The 18,134-nt window shown below is 41.6% G+C and overlaps 1 protein-coding gene across 2 annotated transcripts in view; it reads right to left on the bottom strand.

Annotated features, from left to right (window-relative positions):
- dera (deoxyribose-phosphate aldolase (putative)) overlaps window positions 1-18,134 on the bottom strand; it is a 48,926-nt gene that overhangs the window by 22,388 nt on the left and 8,404 nt on the right. The window contains exons 1-6 of one of the 2 annotated variants that reach the window (XM_068058971.1): window positions 17,393-17,495; window positions 14,140-14,237; window positions 5,784-5,931; window positions 2,303-2,398; window positions 1,289-1,423; window positions 109-237 (exon numbers count right to left, since the gene is read on the bottom strand). In XM_068058971.1, coding sequence (XP_067915072.1) covers window positions 109-237; window positions 1,289-1,423; window positions 2,303-2,398; window positions 5,784-5,931; window positions 14,140-14,237; window positions 17,393-17,435 — 649 coding nt within the window. In that variant the 5' untranslated portion in view covers window positions 17,436-17,495. Of the gene's footprint in view, window positions 1-108; window positions 238-1,288; window positions 1,424-2,302; window positions 2,399-5,783; window positions 5,932-14,139; window positions 14,238-17,392; window positions 17,496-18,134 lie in introns of those variants that run through there. The other variant, XM_068058972.1, reaches the window with a different exon arrangement.

Genomic DNA, 18,134 nt, shown 5'->3' on the forward strand with positions numbered 1-18,134 from the left:
TGAATAATGGGCATGAACTCACCAGCTTCACACTCAAAGGCAAGAGTGCTACCAATGGAACTTTACGTAAACCTTTGTAAGACTCCATCAGTCAGAATTTAAAGTTACCTGCCATCATGGCTACAAGACTAGCCTTGTAGACGTTTGTCAATGATCCCAATTCTCCAGTTCCTAGTATGGTCTTCATGTGGACTTCTTCACAGGCATCACGACATTGTTGAATCTCATTGTACAGCTCTGGAAACACCACAACATTATAAACAGCAAATTGCAATTTACAAATATGACCATGCTGTTCCCATTTTTCCCCCAATGTGCTACCCCTGATATACCAATGCTACGTTCCCCAATAGGTCATCTCTAATATTCTGCCCCGACTCTCTCCTTATGCTGCTCTCACCTTTTCAATGTGCTATCCCTGATATATTGCCCCCACACTCTCTCTCACATGCTATCCCTGATAATGCTCCTACTTTCCCCAATGTGCTATCTTTGATATGCTGGTTCCACTCTCTGATGTGATTCATAAAGAAACACTGCAGTGCACCACAATCCTAATTTTTGTAATAGTTTGATACAAGTGACCACCAGATCACTTCAGAGGCAGTTAAGAGTCAACCAAGTTAGTGTGAAACTGGAGTCACGTATTTGACCAGACCAAGGACAACAGGTTTCCTTCCCTAGAGTGAACCATTGAGTATTTTTGCCAACCCAACAGTTTCATTGTTACTTATACCAGCTTTTTGTTTCATTAAAAAAAATTCAAATTCTCAAACTGCTATGGTGGAATTTGAATTCATCAGGATTATTAGTCCAGACATCTGGATTAATAGCCCAGGAACATGACTGCTACACAATGTTGAAAGGTAAATGTCAAGCAGGAAAACCCTTTGCAGCAGAAATGAGAGTTAGCCCGGTAATCAAGACACTGAAGCATCCAACGGGACATTTATACTATCAATGCCCCAGCTGCATCAGAATGATGAAATTATAGAAAGAATATTATGGCGAGTGTAGTAACCACAATTTTCTGATGCATGGTCATCAGTAGCAAGGCTCTGTGTCAAGAGTGGAGCCTCAAAAATCACCCTGTTTAAAATAGGAGCCAGCCTCAACGGTAACAACATTTTATGTAATGGAAGCAAAAGACCTAGCTCCTTTTATAGCGTTCGCCTCAGAAGAGAATGCAGGCAGATAGTCACAACAGTACAAATTGCAATTTATTTTTAATCAAAACAGAAGCACAACTTAAATGGTTGTTATTTGCATACAATAGAACAACCCTTACCTTCCCACTGGCCTTTCAGCACTAAGGTTCTGTTAATTACAATATCAATTTCTGTAGCACCATCTTCAATAGCCATTGTTATTTCCTGCAAACGTATCTTCAGTGGTGTCTGCCCAGCAGGAAAACCAGTTGCCACTAATACATAAAAAACAACTGTCATAATTGAAGCTCAATTGAGACAAAAATAAGTTGCATTTCTAGAGTGCTCATGTAGAGGATTTCACATTTCACAGCACAATGCAAGAAAAAGACAAAAGGGATACCATGAAAATCAAGCATAGGGAAGTCAGGGGCATAAAGAAGCCAGGTGTGTGGAACTGAAGTCAGGATCTAAGAAGCGTTTCTAAAAATAGTTCAAACTAGGTAGAGAATATCAGAAGGCAGGAACACACAGCTGAGTGGTTGCCAATGGTAGAACAGAGTAGAGGAGAAGTCCAGTGTTAGGGAAGTAGAGGATGCAGGCATGTATGGCAACAGGAGATTACTATGATAGGAATGGAACCAAGCCATCCCTTGATTTGATTTGAAATTAACATGCTGGAGTGGGTGAACCTAGAGACGCATGGAGAAGACAAGGGAGGATCGATGGAATGTGAAACATAGTGCAGTGGAGGACATGAGCAATTACATATGTTTGGATGAATTAATACTTTGAGGGTTGATGCAAAGAGGCCAGAGAGCAGATCACTGAATAAATTAAGGCCCGAGATAATGAAGAGCTGGATTAGGGTTTCAGCAGCAAAAGGTGAGATATGAGTGGAAGGCAACAGCTGCCTTGGAGGATGAAAAGTGTTTTGGCAATGTGGATGTGGGAGTGGAAGCTGAGCAGGACGCCTATGTTTTCCAATTGTCATTATTTTCACAATAGCAGCAACCCAGTTAAAAGAACTCCAATCAGAAAATCCAGATTGCAGTTTCCATAAGAATCATTACATCAAAAAATATATATTCAGTAAATATTAAGTTCAACATATTTTAGTCATTTCAGAAAAAGGTTTCAAGTTACTTTCATACCTGAGGCAACAGGGATATTGCATTGTATAGCCTTCAATGTTTGAACTGCATCAGCCACCCGAGAAGGGTAAACACACACTGCTCCAGTAGTAATACCTACAAAAAGCAGCATAGATCATGTATTCATTCTTAACACTTCCAACAGGATTAAGCATGCATAAACTACATAAACCACGAAAATGTTTTTTTTCAGGTTTGCACTTGCTGCTGTTCAATATTCAGTGTATTTACACCAATCTCATACAATACAGCCATATTAAACATTTTCTGTTAAAACAGAAATGCTCTATGAATGCTTCATATTGTTTTAATGAAAAATACTTTCCCACAAGTACACACGTAACAAAGCAGACTGCAGCCTCTGGCCCATGAATCCTGACATGCCAGCCCTCTATCCGCTCAGTCCGCAAGCAGGACCCTGAGCTTCCGGTTGCTTGCCATTTCAACACTCCCCCCTGCTCTCATGCTCACATCTCTGTCCTGGGATTGCTGCAGTGTTCCAGTGAACATCAACGCAAGCTCGAGGAACAGCATCTCATTTACCGATTAGGCATACTACAGCCTGCCGAACTGAACATTGACTTCAATCATTTCAGAGCATGACAGCCCCCCATTTTACTTTCATTTCTAGTTATTTTTTCACGTTCTTTTTTACATTTTTTACAATCCTTTTTTTTTTGCATTTATTTCATTTCATCTTAGTTTGTTCAGTTTGCTTACCCACTGTTTTTTTTCAGGTTTACACTTGCTGCTGTTCAATATTCAGTGTATTTACACCTAATCTGTACTAATGCTTTGTCTTTCAACACAGCATTAACATATTGTTTGTCTTTGCTCCGTGACCTTTTGGTCAGCTATGTGGCCTGGTCCAATCAAGACCTCCTTGGTTATCTCTTGCCCCACCCCCACCTCACTTGCTTATAACCTGTGACTTTTCTAATATTTGTCAGTTCCAACGAAGGGTCACTGACCCGAAACGTTAACTATGCTTCTCTTTCCACAGATGCAGCCAGACCTGCTGAGTGGTTCCAGCATTTCTTGTTTTTATTTCAGATTTCCAGCATCCGCAGTATTTTGCTTTTATTATTATTCCAGCCCTCTATGTCCAGGCAACTCAGCCCCATTTATACTTCTATTTCTTGCTCACTGTTCAATTATGTTTGAATTTCACAGGACTGGAGGTCTGCAAAGACTGCTCTCAGCTCTGTTGCCACACTAATTGGACAAATCTTATGATCAGAACACCAAGATCCGTCAGTATCACCAACTCCAGAATAGCAGGAATGTAGATTTCAAATTTATACGTGGCCCATTAAGAGAAAGAAAACTTGGGCATCCCTGCAATTAGAGGACCAGTTTCTCACAGTCCCAACATTGTTTCTCAATAGCTATCTATTCCCCTGCTGTTGGAGCCACAGTTTAGGGGTGGGGTGAAATAGTGGAGATGTAAGGATACATGATATTTTGGAGATTGGTATGATTATTTAAGGGGATCAGGAATTGCTATGCAGAGCTTTCTCTCAGGGTGTGTGTCATGCAGACCCCACCTGCCAAGAATGAGGCATATTAATTTTGTCATATGAACATTGATTTTAAACTGTTGCTGGAGTGAAGAAAGGACTTGTTAAATAAAAAATCACCAGACACTTGGCTGGAAAAATATTTGCATACTAACAGACAGTGCTTGGAGGGACAAAGGGCTCTGCCCTGCTCCAACGTAATCCATAATGGACTTTGAGCACCAGACATTAAAGCTGACAGAGCTCATATTCCAGGATGACTGCTAGGATGGCTGAACCCACAAACAGACGTGGCCAGACCAGCTAGTCACATGACTAACCTGCTTGGCAACCTGTGTTTTTCTGAATTGTACTCAGAGTTTGAATTCAGAGAGACTGTTTGCTCCTGGACTGTAAAGATCTCTCCTGGCTGGCTCGCCACAGCCTCTCCTGTCTGATCCCATCTCTTTCTCCTGTAACTCCAAACTCACTGAAGACACGTAAACCTCAAGAGAGAAAAGTCTCCTACATCGAACAAGGTTAAGAAGAATGCTGGGCCCCAATGAGATGCAAGACCTACCTACAATCAAGGACTCTACAGTGAGCTCTAAGAACAGTAACCAAAACCATCTTCAGATATTGCCTCAAACTTTTCCACTTTATTTCTTCTGCTCTTTTCTGTCTCTATTTGCATATATTGTGTATGCATGCTAGCGTGGGCGCGTCGCATATTGTAGGCACTAACCGAATTAGAGTTTAAAAGAACATAGAACAGTACAGCACAGTACAGGCCCTTTGGCCCACGATGTTGTGCCGAACCTTTAACCTACTCCAAGATCAAACTAACTACCTACCTACCCTTCATTCTACTATCATCCATGTACCTATCCAAGAGTCGCTTAAATGCCCCTAATGTATCTGCTTCCACTACCACCGCTGGCAGCGCATTCCACGCACCCACCACTCTCTGTGTAAAGAACCTACCTCTGACATCTCCCTGAAACCTTCCTCCAATCACCCTAAAATTATGTCCCCTGGTGATAGCCCTTTCCACCTTGGGAAAAAGTCTCTGACTATCTACTCTATCTATGCCTCTCATCATCTTGTACCCCTCTATCAAGTCACCTCTCATCCTTCTTCGCTCCAATGAGAAAAGCCCGAGCTCCCTCAATCTTTCTTAAGTTTAATAAATTTCAACCTTTCTTCTTTAAACTTAAGAAAATCTGTTTGGCTGGTTTCTTTGCCTTACGATTGGAAAGCAGTGAACAAGGATTCACCAAGGGGGAGCTAAAACACTGTTTAAAATTAAACCCTGTTACAGTAAGATCAGGTGAAGGTTCAGAGAGAACCCTAGACCCCTTTCTGACCTGGTCATAACAGTGTGGCAGAACCCAAGATAAGGTTTTTGTACAGTGTGAAAGGAACAGATTTGAGGCCCTGAGAGACTTATCATTCCAAACCTTGTTGCACTGAGAATGTATTAAAAGGATTTACCGTAAAGGCCTTTGTGACTGAAGCAAACGCCACAATGATTGTCAGACTGTAGCATTTTCTAGCAAGAACTTCGTCCTTAGCAACATTTCAATATTGAAACTGAAAGGTCAGGTGTCTATTTGGCATAACCACGTGTAAAACAAACACTTCACAATAAGAGGGAAAGGGATGCAGTGGATCCCGGACTGGGGGAATAGAAAGGGTCGGATCAATGCTCAGCCTATCAGAAGTGGTGATCTCAAGCTCTACCACATGCAATTGTTAGTAACACTGACTCCTGGGGAAAGGCAATTAAAGTCTGTGGCCAATTTCAGGAAAAGAACTCTAGGAAATCCATTTCAGGACCCCAAAGACAAGCAAATCTAGGAGGCCATGGCTATTTATGCTGTATTCCTATCTACTGCTTAGGCCCTAATGGTTACAGGCTTCTTAATTAAAATAAAATAAATAATACCAGAAGTCATTCAGCATTGTTCCAGTCCAGCTACCTTTATTGGCCATGTCCAGACTCTTCAACAGGTCTTCTCTGATGGGGTGTTTGGCTTTGTAGCACAGTCTCTGGACATTTGAAGGTGTGTCATCACCAGACAGCGTGGTGAGGTCGATACATGTGACAGCCTTCAGTAGCCATGCAGCCTGTGAAACAACAGAAGGTGATGGGGAGGGGATAGGGATAGGAACAGGAACAGGGAAGAGACAATGAAGAATCAGACTTGCACAATTTGTCAGAAGAAAGAGTACTGCAATACTCATTTCCTGCCAGGAGATAGAAATCCTACATTCACAACTGTCACCAAAAGCTTTGACTGACAGAAATACAATACAGTCCTGACAGCTGCACTTCATGTCTGAACCTCCTGGCAACAAAAAATTTGAGGATCAGTGTTTCTTTTCCCCTCTCTCTGACAAAGATAGTGACAGCATCGCTGAAATATCTATTTGGTTAGAGTGATGTTAAAAGAACATTTTTATGTTTTTCTTTCTCACTCTCCACTTCACACCATTAGAAGCAAAGAGTATGTAAAAACATCCCATCACAGACTACAGTTAGAATGTACTTTTTGTAACAGACTGAGTGAACCATTGCATTTCAATCCTCTAAATAGGGTGTAGATAGTAATAAAGCATTCTTGAAACAGCCCTCGGATTGAAATTGGACCTTTTGACTAGCCTGGTTCTCAGACATCATCCAATCAATTCTGACCCATCTGTTTACAGCACTGAAGAAAGCGACATTGAAAAAAACTGAATGCGTATGCAGCAACACAGGCTTGTTAACATAAATCAGAAATAAGCCACACAAACTATTTGCACAGGCCTGTTTACAGAAGGACTTATTTGAAAGCCCAGCTGAGGGAGGGGTGTGAACGTATGCAACTGAATCAGCGGGTGCTTCAAACAAAAAGGATATTTGAAAAAAAATACAATCATAGACAGAGATTACAGCATAGGTGGCCATTCAACCCATTATGCCTTTTCCGGTGCTAGCTCTTCAATCAAAGTTACCTGTTCTAATCCCATTTCCCTGTCATTTCCATGTAAAATTTCACAAGTTTTAAATAGTCGATTTTTTTTTTCTTAAAAAGAGCACCATATTATTTATTGCTCAATGCCATATAGATTCTGCACACGTCTGTATACTTGAGCTTCACCTGCAACTTCCGAAGGTACAACTATCTACTAAATAGTCTTCTAGTGTAACCTTTTTCTGTTATGACTGGGAATGCTTCATTTTGTTTAAAATGCTTGGGCTTTCTAGATAATTAGCAATTTGTTGACAGATATAGTCAAAACCCACTGCAAAAAATATATCTGAAAGATTTTTTTGCTCCAAATAAAACAGAGAAGTGAACTCTTCCTCACCAAACAGTATTGTTGACAGTAGATGATCAGTAATAACCCACAGGCAATCCTTAGCCTCAAACTCTCAATGGGATTTGTTGCAAATGTGCTGCATCACATACTGTGGCACTTCTGTGCAATTACTGTGCATCATTATTTATGGGGTGTTGAACCAGTGTTAACATTTCTCAACTACACAGTTTTTCTTCAGCAGCACTGATTAAGCTGATTATCATTCCAAATCCATTTCACCTAATTTCACTGCCTCCTTTCTGTCATTATGATGGGCTGTTGGGCCAGGTCAGAAACAAGCTCAATTTGCTGATTTTTTTTTTCCATGTAGAAAGTTTTAACAAAGAGAACTGTGCTAGATTTGTTTGCTGTAATTTATAGTGACACCACACGAAACAAAGACTGCACATCCCCAGAAACACTCAGAATTAATCATGGCCTCTTGCTGTCCAATGGTAATTTATACTTTTATACTTGAAATAACCTGCATTTATATAGTGCCTTAACACATTCCCAAGACATCAAAGTCCTTCAATCTGACACATTTTGGGATTTTGATTTTTTTTTTCCCCCTCCAAAAAAAGATTTGGGGATTGAATTATGTTTAGGGGCTGTTTTCTTAAAACAAAATAAATTCACACAGGTTTAAGAAGAAAGGCTGCAGACTTGGCCTGCAAACCCATCTTGCATCTCAAACAGCATCTCCTTCTCCATTTACTCCTGCTCAAAGGAAAGCAGGTTATCGAGTAATTAGAGCCTGGGCAAGAGAGACAGTTCTTGGCAAGTCCAAATAATGTTGAGCAACAACCAGCAAAGGAAACAGAATGCTGAATTGTAAAGTGAAAACAGTAGAGTACAGATCAGAGGAAGTCATACTCAAACCATACAGTGCTCAGGTCATAACCTTGAGTACTGCGTCGTGTTCCTGTCACCAAGTCACTAAAGAGATGGTTCAGTGAAGAAATGCAAGATTCACTCCCAATTATATACAAAGATTGGAAAAACTTGGGCTTTGCAACCTTGAAAGCAGCAAAATAAGAGGTGAAATTATAGAGGTGTAAACAATAGGAAATAATAAAAGAAAAGGTAGACTCAGTCATTTACAGCACAGAAGGCGGCCATTCAGTCCACTGAGTACACGCTGGCTCTCCACAGAACTATCCAGTCAGACCCGCTCCCCTGTTCGATTCGCGTAGCCCTGCAAGTTTATTTCCTTCCAATTTCTTTTTGAAGTCATTGATTGTCTTCGCTTTCACCACCCTTATGAGCAGCGAGATCCAGGTCATTTTCGCCCGCTGTGTAAAAAAAATTCTTCATATTCCCCCTGCATCTCTTGCCCAAAACCTTCAATCTGTGTCCCTTAGTCTTTGCACCAAAAGTTAATGGAAACAGTTTTTCCTTTTCTAACTAATCTAAGCCTGTCATAATCTTGTACACCTCTATTAAATCTCCCCTCAATCTCCTTGTTCTGAGAACAAATGTAGATTTGGAAAATTACTTTAAACTATACCAGAACAGTAGGACAAGAGGATGCTGGTTCAAACTAGTTCCAGGCAACTTTAACAAACTGCTAACGAATTACATCAGTCCTAATCCTAGCAAAAAAAAGGCAATCCCCCCATTATTCAAGAACTTCTAAATTTGGCCCTTTAGCATGATACTGATTCACACAGATGAGAAAGGTCCTAGGTTCAATATAGTATATGAAACTTAGTCACTGTTAAGCTATGCAGGTTTATCGTGCTGGTACAGAACACCACATTGGCTTATGCACTCGCCGTGGTAATGACTAATAATCAGTTGGTACAGTATGAGGAATAGCAAAATTATAACTGATGAATGAGCCCAAGGTAGCTGATTCCAACAGTATAGCAAGTGCATTTAGTGCATATGTTGAGTCATGCAGACCAGGAAGGTTACAAAATCTACTCTCAATCTATTTTGAGTAAATACATCTCAACTTCAGGATAATGGGAGGTGGGGAGAGGGGCAGGGGTGGGAACATTAAGGATTCCTGCTCTTCATCACTGACTTATGCGCATTTCTGGATCTCAGACAAAGACAGGATCCCTCTGAGCTGTGACTCTCCTCTTCATCACATAATCTGTCAATGCTCATTTTCAAGGCTTACACATACAATGGTAACTTGGGTGATGAACCAGAGAATAAATAGCGCCCATGGAACCATACACCAACAGGGATTCAATGCGAATTAGAGAGCAGGGTAGGTGGAGGTGTGGGGTAAGAGTTGGAGGGAACGAGACAAAAATAAATGGAGGAGATTGCAAAATTGAACAGCTAGAAGGCAGCCATTCAGCTCAGTGTCTGTGCCAGCTCTTTGAAAGAGCTACCCAATTTCTATTTGGTCCCACTTCTTTTCCTGTAATCCTGCAAATTTCTCATTTAACTGTATATTCAATTCCATTTAATCTGCTTCCACCATCTTTCAGGCAGTGCATTCCAGATTGTAATGACTCATTGCATAAAGAAAAAAACTAATTTCCCCCTGGATTTCATTGTCAAGTTACCAACCCACCAGCCAGTAAAAAACGGTTTCTCCCCATTTACTCTATCAAAAACATTCATGATTGTGAACAACTCTATTCAATCTCCCCTTACCCTACTCTGCTCCAAGGAGAACATCCCAGCTTCTCCAGTCTCTCCACATAACGAAGTTTGGACTAATATATTAGCGTGGATATAGGATTGGTTAACAGACAGGAAGCAAAGAGTGGACATAAACTGGGCATTTTCAAGTTAGCAGGCAGTGAATAGTGGAGTGCTGCAAGGATCAGTGCTGGGGCCTCAGTTATTTACAATCTATATCAATGACTTAGATGAAGAGATAGAGAGTAATATATCTAAGTTTGCTGATGATACAAAAGTGGGTGGAAAGGTAAGCTGTGGAAGAACACAGAGTGGTTGCAAGAGATATAAACAGTTAAGTGAGTGGGCAACAAGATGGCAGATGGAGTATAATGTAAGGAAATGTGAAGTTATTCATTTTGATCATAAGAATAGAAAAGCAGAATACTTTTAAAAAGGTGTGAAACTCATAAGTGTTGATGTTCAAAGAGACTTGGGTGTGCTTGTACAAGGAATGCAGAAAGTTAGCATGCAGGTGCAGCAAGCAATTAGGAAGGCAAATAGCAGGTTGGCCGTTATTGCAAGGGGATTGGAGTACAAGAATAAAGAAGTCTTGCTACAATTGTATAGGTTCTGGTGAGAGAGAAGGAGCAAGAGGGTAACTAGAGAAAGGATTGGCCCACTCAAGGACAAAGGAGGAAAGTTATGCGTGGAGTCAGAGAAAATGGGTGAGATTCTAAACGAGTACTTTGCATCGGTATTCACCGAGGAGAGGGACATGACGGATGTTGAGGTTAGGGACAGATGTTTGATTACTCTAGGTCAAGTCGGCATAAGGAGGGAGGAAGTGTTGGGTATTCTAAAAGGCATTAAGGTGGACAAGTCCCCAGGTCCGGATGGGATCTATCCCAGGTTACTGAGGGAAGCGAGAGAGGAAATAGCTGGGGCCTTAACAGATATCTTTGCAGCATCCTTAAACACGGGTGAGGTCCCGGAAGACTGGAGAATTGCTAATGTTGTCCCCTTGTTTAAGAAGGGTAGCAGGGATAATCCAGGTAATTATAGACCGGTGAGCCTGACGTCAGTGGTAGGGAAGCTGCTGGAGAAGATACTGAGGGATAGGATCTATTCCCATTTGGAAGAAAATGGGCTTATCAGTGATAGGCAACATGGTTTTGTGCAGGGAAGGTCATGGCTTACCAACTTAATAGAATTCTTTGAGGAAGTGACAAAGTTGATTGATGAGGGAAGGGCTGTAGATGTCATATACATGGACTTCAGTAAGGCGTTTGATAAGGTTCCCCATGGTAGGCTGATGGAGAAAGTGAAGTCGCATGGGGTCCAGGGTGTACTAGCTAGATGGATAAAGAACTGGCTGGGCAACAGGAGACAGAGAGTAGCAGTGGAAGGGAGTTTCTCAAAATGGAGACCTGTGACCAGTGGTGTTCCACAGGGATCCGTGCTGGGACCACTGTTGTATGTGATATACATAAATGATTTGGAGGAAAGTATAGGTGATCTTATTAGCAAGTTTGCAGACGACACTAAGATTGGTGGAGTAGCAGATAGTGAAGGGACTGTCAGAGAATACAGCAGAATATAGATAGATTGGAGAGTTGGGCAGAGAAATGGCAGATGGAGTTCAATCAGGGCAAATGCGAGGTGATGCATTTTGGAAGATCCAATTCAAGAGTGAACTATACAGTAAATGGAAAAGTCCTGGGGAAAATTTATGTACAGAGAGATTTGGGTGTTCAGGTCCATTGTTCCCTGAAGGTGGCAACGCAGGTCAATAGAGTGGTCAAGAAGGCATACAGCATGCTTTCCTTCATCGGACGGGGTATTGAGTACAAGAGTTGGCAGGTCATGTTACAGTTGTATAGGACTTTGGTTCGGCCACATTTGGAATACTGCGTGCAGTTCTGGTCACCACATTACCAAAAGGATGTAGATGCTTTGGAGAGGGTGCAGAGGAGGTTCACCAGGATGTTGCCTGGTATGGAGGGCGCTAGCTATGAAGAGAGGTTGAGTAGATTAGGATTATTTTCATTAGAAAGACAGAGGTTGAGGGGGGACCTGATTGAGGTGTACAAAATCATGAGAGGTATAGACAGGGTGGATAGCAAGAAGCTTTTTCCCCAGAGTGGGGATTCAATTACTAGGGGTCACGAGTTCAAAGTGAGAGGGGAAAAGTTTCGGGGGGATATGCGTGGAAAGTTCTTTATGCAGAGGGTGGTGGGTGCCTGGAACGCGTTGCCAGCGGAGGTGGTAGACGCGGGCACGATAGCGTCTTTTAAGATGTATCTAGACAGATACATGAATGGGCAGGAAGCAAAGAGATACAGACCCTTAGAAAATAGGCGACATGTTTAGATAGAGGATCTAGATCGGCGCAGGCTTGGAGGGCCGAAGGGCCTGTTCCTGTGCTGTAATTTTCTTTGTTCTTTGAGACTACATCTGGGAGTACTGTGTTCAGTTTTGGTCTCCACATTTAAGAAAGGATGTACTTGCATTGGAGGTGGTACAGCAAAGTTTCACTAAATTGGTCCCTGGGATAAGGGGGTTGTCCTCTGATGAGAGCCTGAGTAAACTGGGCCTATGTTCTCCAGAGTTCAGAAGAATCAGAGGGAATCTGATTGAAACATAAAAAGATTCTGAAGGAGCTAAATAGGGTAGACACAGAGATTGTTTCCACTGGTTGATGAATCTAAAACATGGGGGCACAGTCTCAGGATATGGGGCCGATCATTTAAGACTGAGATGCAGAGAAATTATTTCACTCAAAGGGTTGTGAAGCTTTGGAATTCTCTACCCCAGTTGGTTGTGGATGTTCCATCGTTGAATACATTTAGAGTCATAGAGTCATACAGCACAGAAACAGGCCCTTCGACCCATTGTGTCTGTGGCAGCCATCAAGCACCTAACTATTCTAGTCCCATTTTCCAGCACATGGCCCGTAGCCTTGTATGCTATGGTGTTTCAAGTGCTCATCTAAATACTTCTTAAATGTTGTGAGGGTTCCTGCCTCTACCACCACTTCAGGCAGTGTATTCCAGATTCCAACCACCCTCTGGATGAAAACATTTTTCCTCAAATCCCCTCTAAACCTCCTGCCCCTTACCTTAAATCTATGCCTCCTAGTTATTGACTCCTCCACTAAGGGAAAAAGTCCCTTCCTATTTAACCTATCAATGCCCCTCATAATTTTGTATATCTTAATCATGTCCCCCCCCCTCATCCTTCTCTATTCAAAGGAAAACAACCCTAGCCTTTTCAGTCTCTCTTCGTAGCTGAAATGCTCCAGCCCAGGCAACATCCTGGTGAATCTCCTCTGCATCCTCTCCAGTGCAAACACATCCTTCCTATAGTGTGGTGCCCAGAACTGTACATAGTACTCCAGCTGTGGCCTAACTAGCATTTTATACAGCTCCATCATAACCTCCCTGCTCTAAGAGTCTATGCCTTGGCTAATAAAGGCAAGTATCCCAAATGTCTTCCTAACCACCTTATCTTTTAAGGCTGGGTTAGACAGATTTTTGATCTCTCAGGGAATCAAGGGGTAGGGTGAGTGGGCGGAAAAGTGGAACTGAAGCCTAAGATCAGCCACAATCGTATTGAATGGTGGAGCAGGCTCCGTGGGTCATATGGTCTACTCCTGCTCCTATTTTTTGTGTCCTACCATCCCTGGTAACATTCTGGTAAACCTCCTCTGCACTTGCTCCAAGGCCTTGACATTCTTCCTCAAGTGTGGTGCCCAGAATTGGACACGATACTTTAGCTGAGACCCAACCAATGTTTTATAAAAAGGTTTAGCGTACCTTATTTGATTTTGTACTCCATGCCTCTACTGATAGTGCCAAGAATCCCATTTTCATTTTTTTTTTAAAAAAACAGCCTTATCAACTTGTCCAAGCACCTTCAAAGATGTGTATAAATCCCCCAGGTCTCGCTCTTCCTGCACCCCTTTAAAATTACACCATTTAGTTTCTATTGCCTCTCTTCATTTTTCCTTCCAAAAGCATCACTTCACTCTTCTCTGCATTAAATTTCATCTGACATGCATCTGCCCATTTCATCAGAATGTCTACGTCCTCTTGAATTCTGTTACTATCCTCTTCATTGCTTTCTACATTCCCAAGTTTTGTGTCACCTGCAAACTTTGAAATTACGCCCTCGATACCCAAGTCCAGGTTACTAATGTATAGCAAAGTGCAGTGGTCCAAAACCAACCCTTGGGGAACACCACTGTAAACCTCTACACAATCTAAAACTGTCCACCATAACTCTCTGCCTTCTGTCTCTTAGCCAATTTCATATCCATGCAGTCACTGTCCCCTTTAATCCCATAGACTTCAATTTTGCTAACAAAATTGGTGAAGAAAGAATCTCAAGTGAAATACTTACTTGCCATTCCTTGGACAAATTCCTCCTCGTCTGTATTTGTTCCGCACGTCTCAGAACAGCAGGTTGGTTCACACGAACTCTGGATATCCAGCCCAAATCTGAATGGACAGTCAGACCATGAAAACATGCTGTTCCACCCCCACACAAAATAGTACAAGCAACAAATTAAAACAATGGCAAGTTGTCAAACGTTGAAGGAAATTGTATCTAATAACCTTTCAATATCAAAAACGTTGCTAATACTGAAATTAAGAGAGGATATAATTCACCCAACAAACGCCTAAAAAACATATCCAGGTGTCTCAGATACAAGGTGCACCAATGCGCCATCCATATGTCACAATGCATGGGTACACCAACATGCTGGGAGCATTCGAGATGGATTAGCTGAGATGGGTTAAACGACCTTCCTCATCTGTATCTACCTTGTGAATTTGAAAGATTTACTGCAGAACTGATCTGAAATCAAAAAGCTGGCTTGGGGTCTGTAACAATTTGAGAAAAAGCAGTAGCACCTTGATGCAATAGGGATAATATTACAGATCTACATTGTTGGTGGAAATCCTTGTTACTGTCATGGCCAATCTGCAAAAATGCCCAAAGTCAACGGGCAGCCAAATTACTAATGTGTAGTGCGAGCTCATCGGTGTCATAAAATCACTGCACCATTTTAGCAACTATAAAAGTGACTGTGGGAGAGCCTGTCACTCCAGAATTGGCCTTTATAGCCACTCCAGGCGCTGCTTCACAAACCACTGACCACCTCCAGGCGCGTATCCATTGTCTCTCGAGATAAGGAGGCCCAAAAGAAAGAAAAGTGACTGCATTTTTAAAGATTCTTTACCGCCCACAAATTCCAACAATCCTCCTTTAATACAATTCACCTTTCTTAAAGACCTGCATAGCACTTCAGCAGATTCTGAAAGCTTGGCAAAGTAATGCACTGAAACCTGGTCGCAGCTTTCAATGTTGAATACTTTTGTTCCATCAAAAATGCTGTACACATGGAACATAAGATTCACTCTACAATGACCAAGCCCTACAGTGACTACAGTTCCCAAATTAACTCATTTCAAGTGCATTTCTTCAGACCTAAAACACTGCCTCTTTCAGCTACCTTGGATTTATGCTATTGGAATCAAATTTAAAACAATAATAAAGTCGCAGGTTTGTTCTTACACAGTTGATAGAGGTTGTAATGCAATCCTTGTGCAGCAGCATGTACTTTACATAATATCTTTGTCTCTGGCAGACCCTCCTTCATTCAACTTATGAAGAGATTGCCATGGCATAATTACAAGTTGCAGACCATGCCTGCACAATCTGCTTATTTATAACCCTTCACTCTGCTTAACAGAAATGCCATTTTGGAATAGGATTGCCAAGCATTTGGCTGTCCTATCATGCATTTCACATAATCTTTTTAATGTGGGTTACTGTGGCAAACTAAAAATAACATGCTAGAAACTAAATTGTGTTGACGGGAAGGGTCGACAGATCGGTGACCTTTCATCAGAACTTATACCTAAAACGTTAACTCTGTTTCTCTCTCCAAAAAAAGGGGCAGCACAGTGGCGCAGTGGTTAGCACCGCAGTCTCACAGCTCCAGCGACCCAGGTTCGGTTCTGGGTAATGCCCGTGTGGGGTTTGCAAGTTCTCCCTGTGACCGTGTGGGTTTCCGGTTTCCTCCCACCACCAAAGACTTGCAGGTTGATAAGCAAATTGGCCTTTGTAAATTGTCTCTAGTGTAGCTAGGTGGTAAGAGAATGGTAGGGAATAAGGGATTAATGTAGGAGGGGATGTGGTAGGGAATATGGGATTAATATAGGATTAGTATAAATGGGTGGTTGATGGTCGGCACAGACTTTCAGTGCTGTATCTCTCCATGTTTTTATGAAATGCTGCAGACCAGCTGAATATTTCCAGCACTTTGTTTTTATTTCAGATTTCCAGTATCCGCAGTATTCTGCTTTTATGATATGCAGCTAGTTTAAGCTCGGTGCATTGTATCCCCAACATAAGGCATACCTGCAGTGCCAAGACCCTCTGAGATGAATACTGGCCAACAGTTTTCCAATGTAATACATGAGTTACTGCATGCCCAGTGTTTTCTTGAATGCAGTACTGTTCATGTACACGAGAGGGAGATTCCATAGTGTACTCAGAACCACAACTTAAAGAAACATGGTACTGCAGCAGTTTAGTGCCAGCTCCTATCTAAGACCTTTGGAAGGTTAACATTTATCAGGCTTGTAGATCACCATGGAGCTCAGAAATAAATCTTTCCTTTGCCCTCCATGCTCATAAATCATGATCTGAAGGTTGGGTTAAAGGGGATATTTATTGGCCAGTTTAGTGTGCATTAACCATCAAAACCCAAGCTTGGTGTCACCCTCAGCACGATTCCCCAACTTATCGCACCTTCTCTCTCTCTTCCCAGATTCTGTGGTGTCCCTTTATAGGAGGGCCTTCACTTTGTTTTCTCAAAATGAAGGAAACTCACCACATACTGATGTATTACTTCAGTAAACTCAGTATACACAGACTAGAACAGGTTGCAGTGAAGATCAATACGAAATGATTTTGAAATTGAAACAAATAAATTGAGAGCGCTGACCCATATACTTTCTTCCTCCTTCATGACATGTATAATATTTTGACTGGGTGTGATGTTTCTGTTTGGAATTTAAGATTTTCCTTTGTCACAAGTTGTTTTAAAATTTGTATTACTTTGTCCCCGATATGCTGGAAGCTGAAGACTCGCGCTGGGCCAATGCCTTTTCACTGTCAAATTCAGGGAACCGCTCTACTTGACTGTTTCTTTTTGTGTTTTAGTTATATCTGAATAGCTGTATTAACTCAGTGAAGCAGCACATATAGCCCAATACATACAGTTATATGGGAGAACTAACATAGTACAAAACACCTTCTACAAAATGTTATTACTCTAAAATTAATAAGTCCATAAGTGACCTAGAAATATCTGCAATCTAAGTTTCAGCCCGTAGCAACAATAGCTCTCTAAACTTTCTCATAATACACCTCTTAATTGATTGATCCAATATGGATTAAAATACACAGCCTGTTTCAACGTTGTACAGCAATTTTAATGCAAGACTTCTATCACAGAAGTCTCATTTCTATGATTGTCTAAGTACAGTTGATTGGGACAATCACATCCATATTCGACAACCCCCTGCATCTGCACAAAAACAAGATAACATTTGGTATAAATACAAAATCCTCATCGTACCAGCTGCTAGACATAGGCTGTATTTGCATTCCAAGCGTAGCATCAGTGTGAAGCACCTTCACTTTGCAGTTATGGCGATTATCTATTGCTACACATGTAGCTTGAATCCCGAGTCAGGACCCAACCTAGCATAAGACAAAGATAAAGGAAAACCTGCATTTATCCAGTGCCTCTCATAACTTTAGGATGTCTCAAAGTGTTTTAGAGCCAATTAAGTACTTTTGAATTGTAGTCATCGAACAGTAAATGCGGCAGCCAATCTGCACACAGCAAGCTCCCACAAATGTGGTAATAACCAAATAACCCGTTTTTGTGATTAATGAAAACAAGAAATGCTGGAAATACTCAGCAGGTCTGGCAGCATCTGTGGAGAGAGAAGCAGAGTTAACGTTTCAGGTCAGTGACACTTCTTCAGAAGCTCGGATGAAGGGTCACTGACCTGAAACGTTAACTCTGCTTCTCTCTCCACAGATGCTGCCAGACCTGCTGAATATTTCCAGCATTTCTTGTTTTTATTTCAGATTTCCAGCATCCGCAGTATTTTGCTTTTATTAACCTGTTTTTGTGATGTTGGTTGAGGGATAAATATTGACCAAGAACCTGGAAAACCTCCCCAGCTCTTCTTCGGAATAGTGTCATGGGATCTTCTACATCCACCTCAGAGAGCAGACGGGGCCTCGGTTTAACTTAACAGCCAAAAGACATCGTGGCCAACAGTGCAGCATTCCCTAGGTACTGGACT

This window comes from Heterodontus francisci, chromosome 27 (assembly GCF_036365525.1).
Source record: "Heterodontus francisci isolate sHetFra1 chromosome 27, sHetFra1.hap1, whole genome shotgun sequence".
In the NCBI taxonomy this organism is placed as follows: Eukaryota; Metazoa; Chordata; class Chondrichthyes; order Heterodontiformes; family Heterodontidae; genus Heterodontus; species Heterodontus francisci.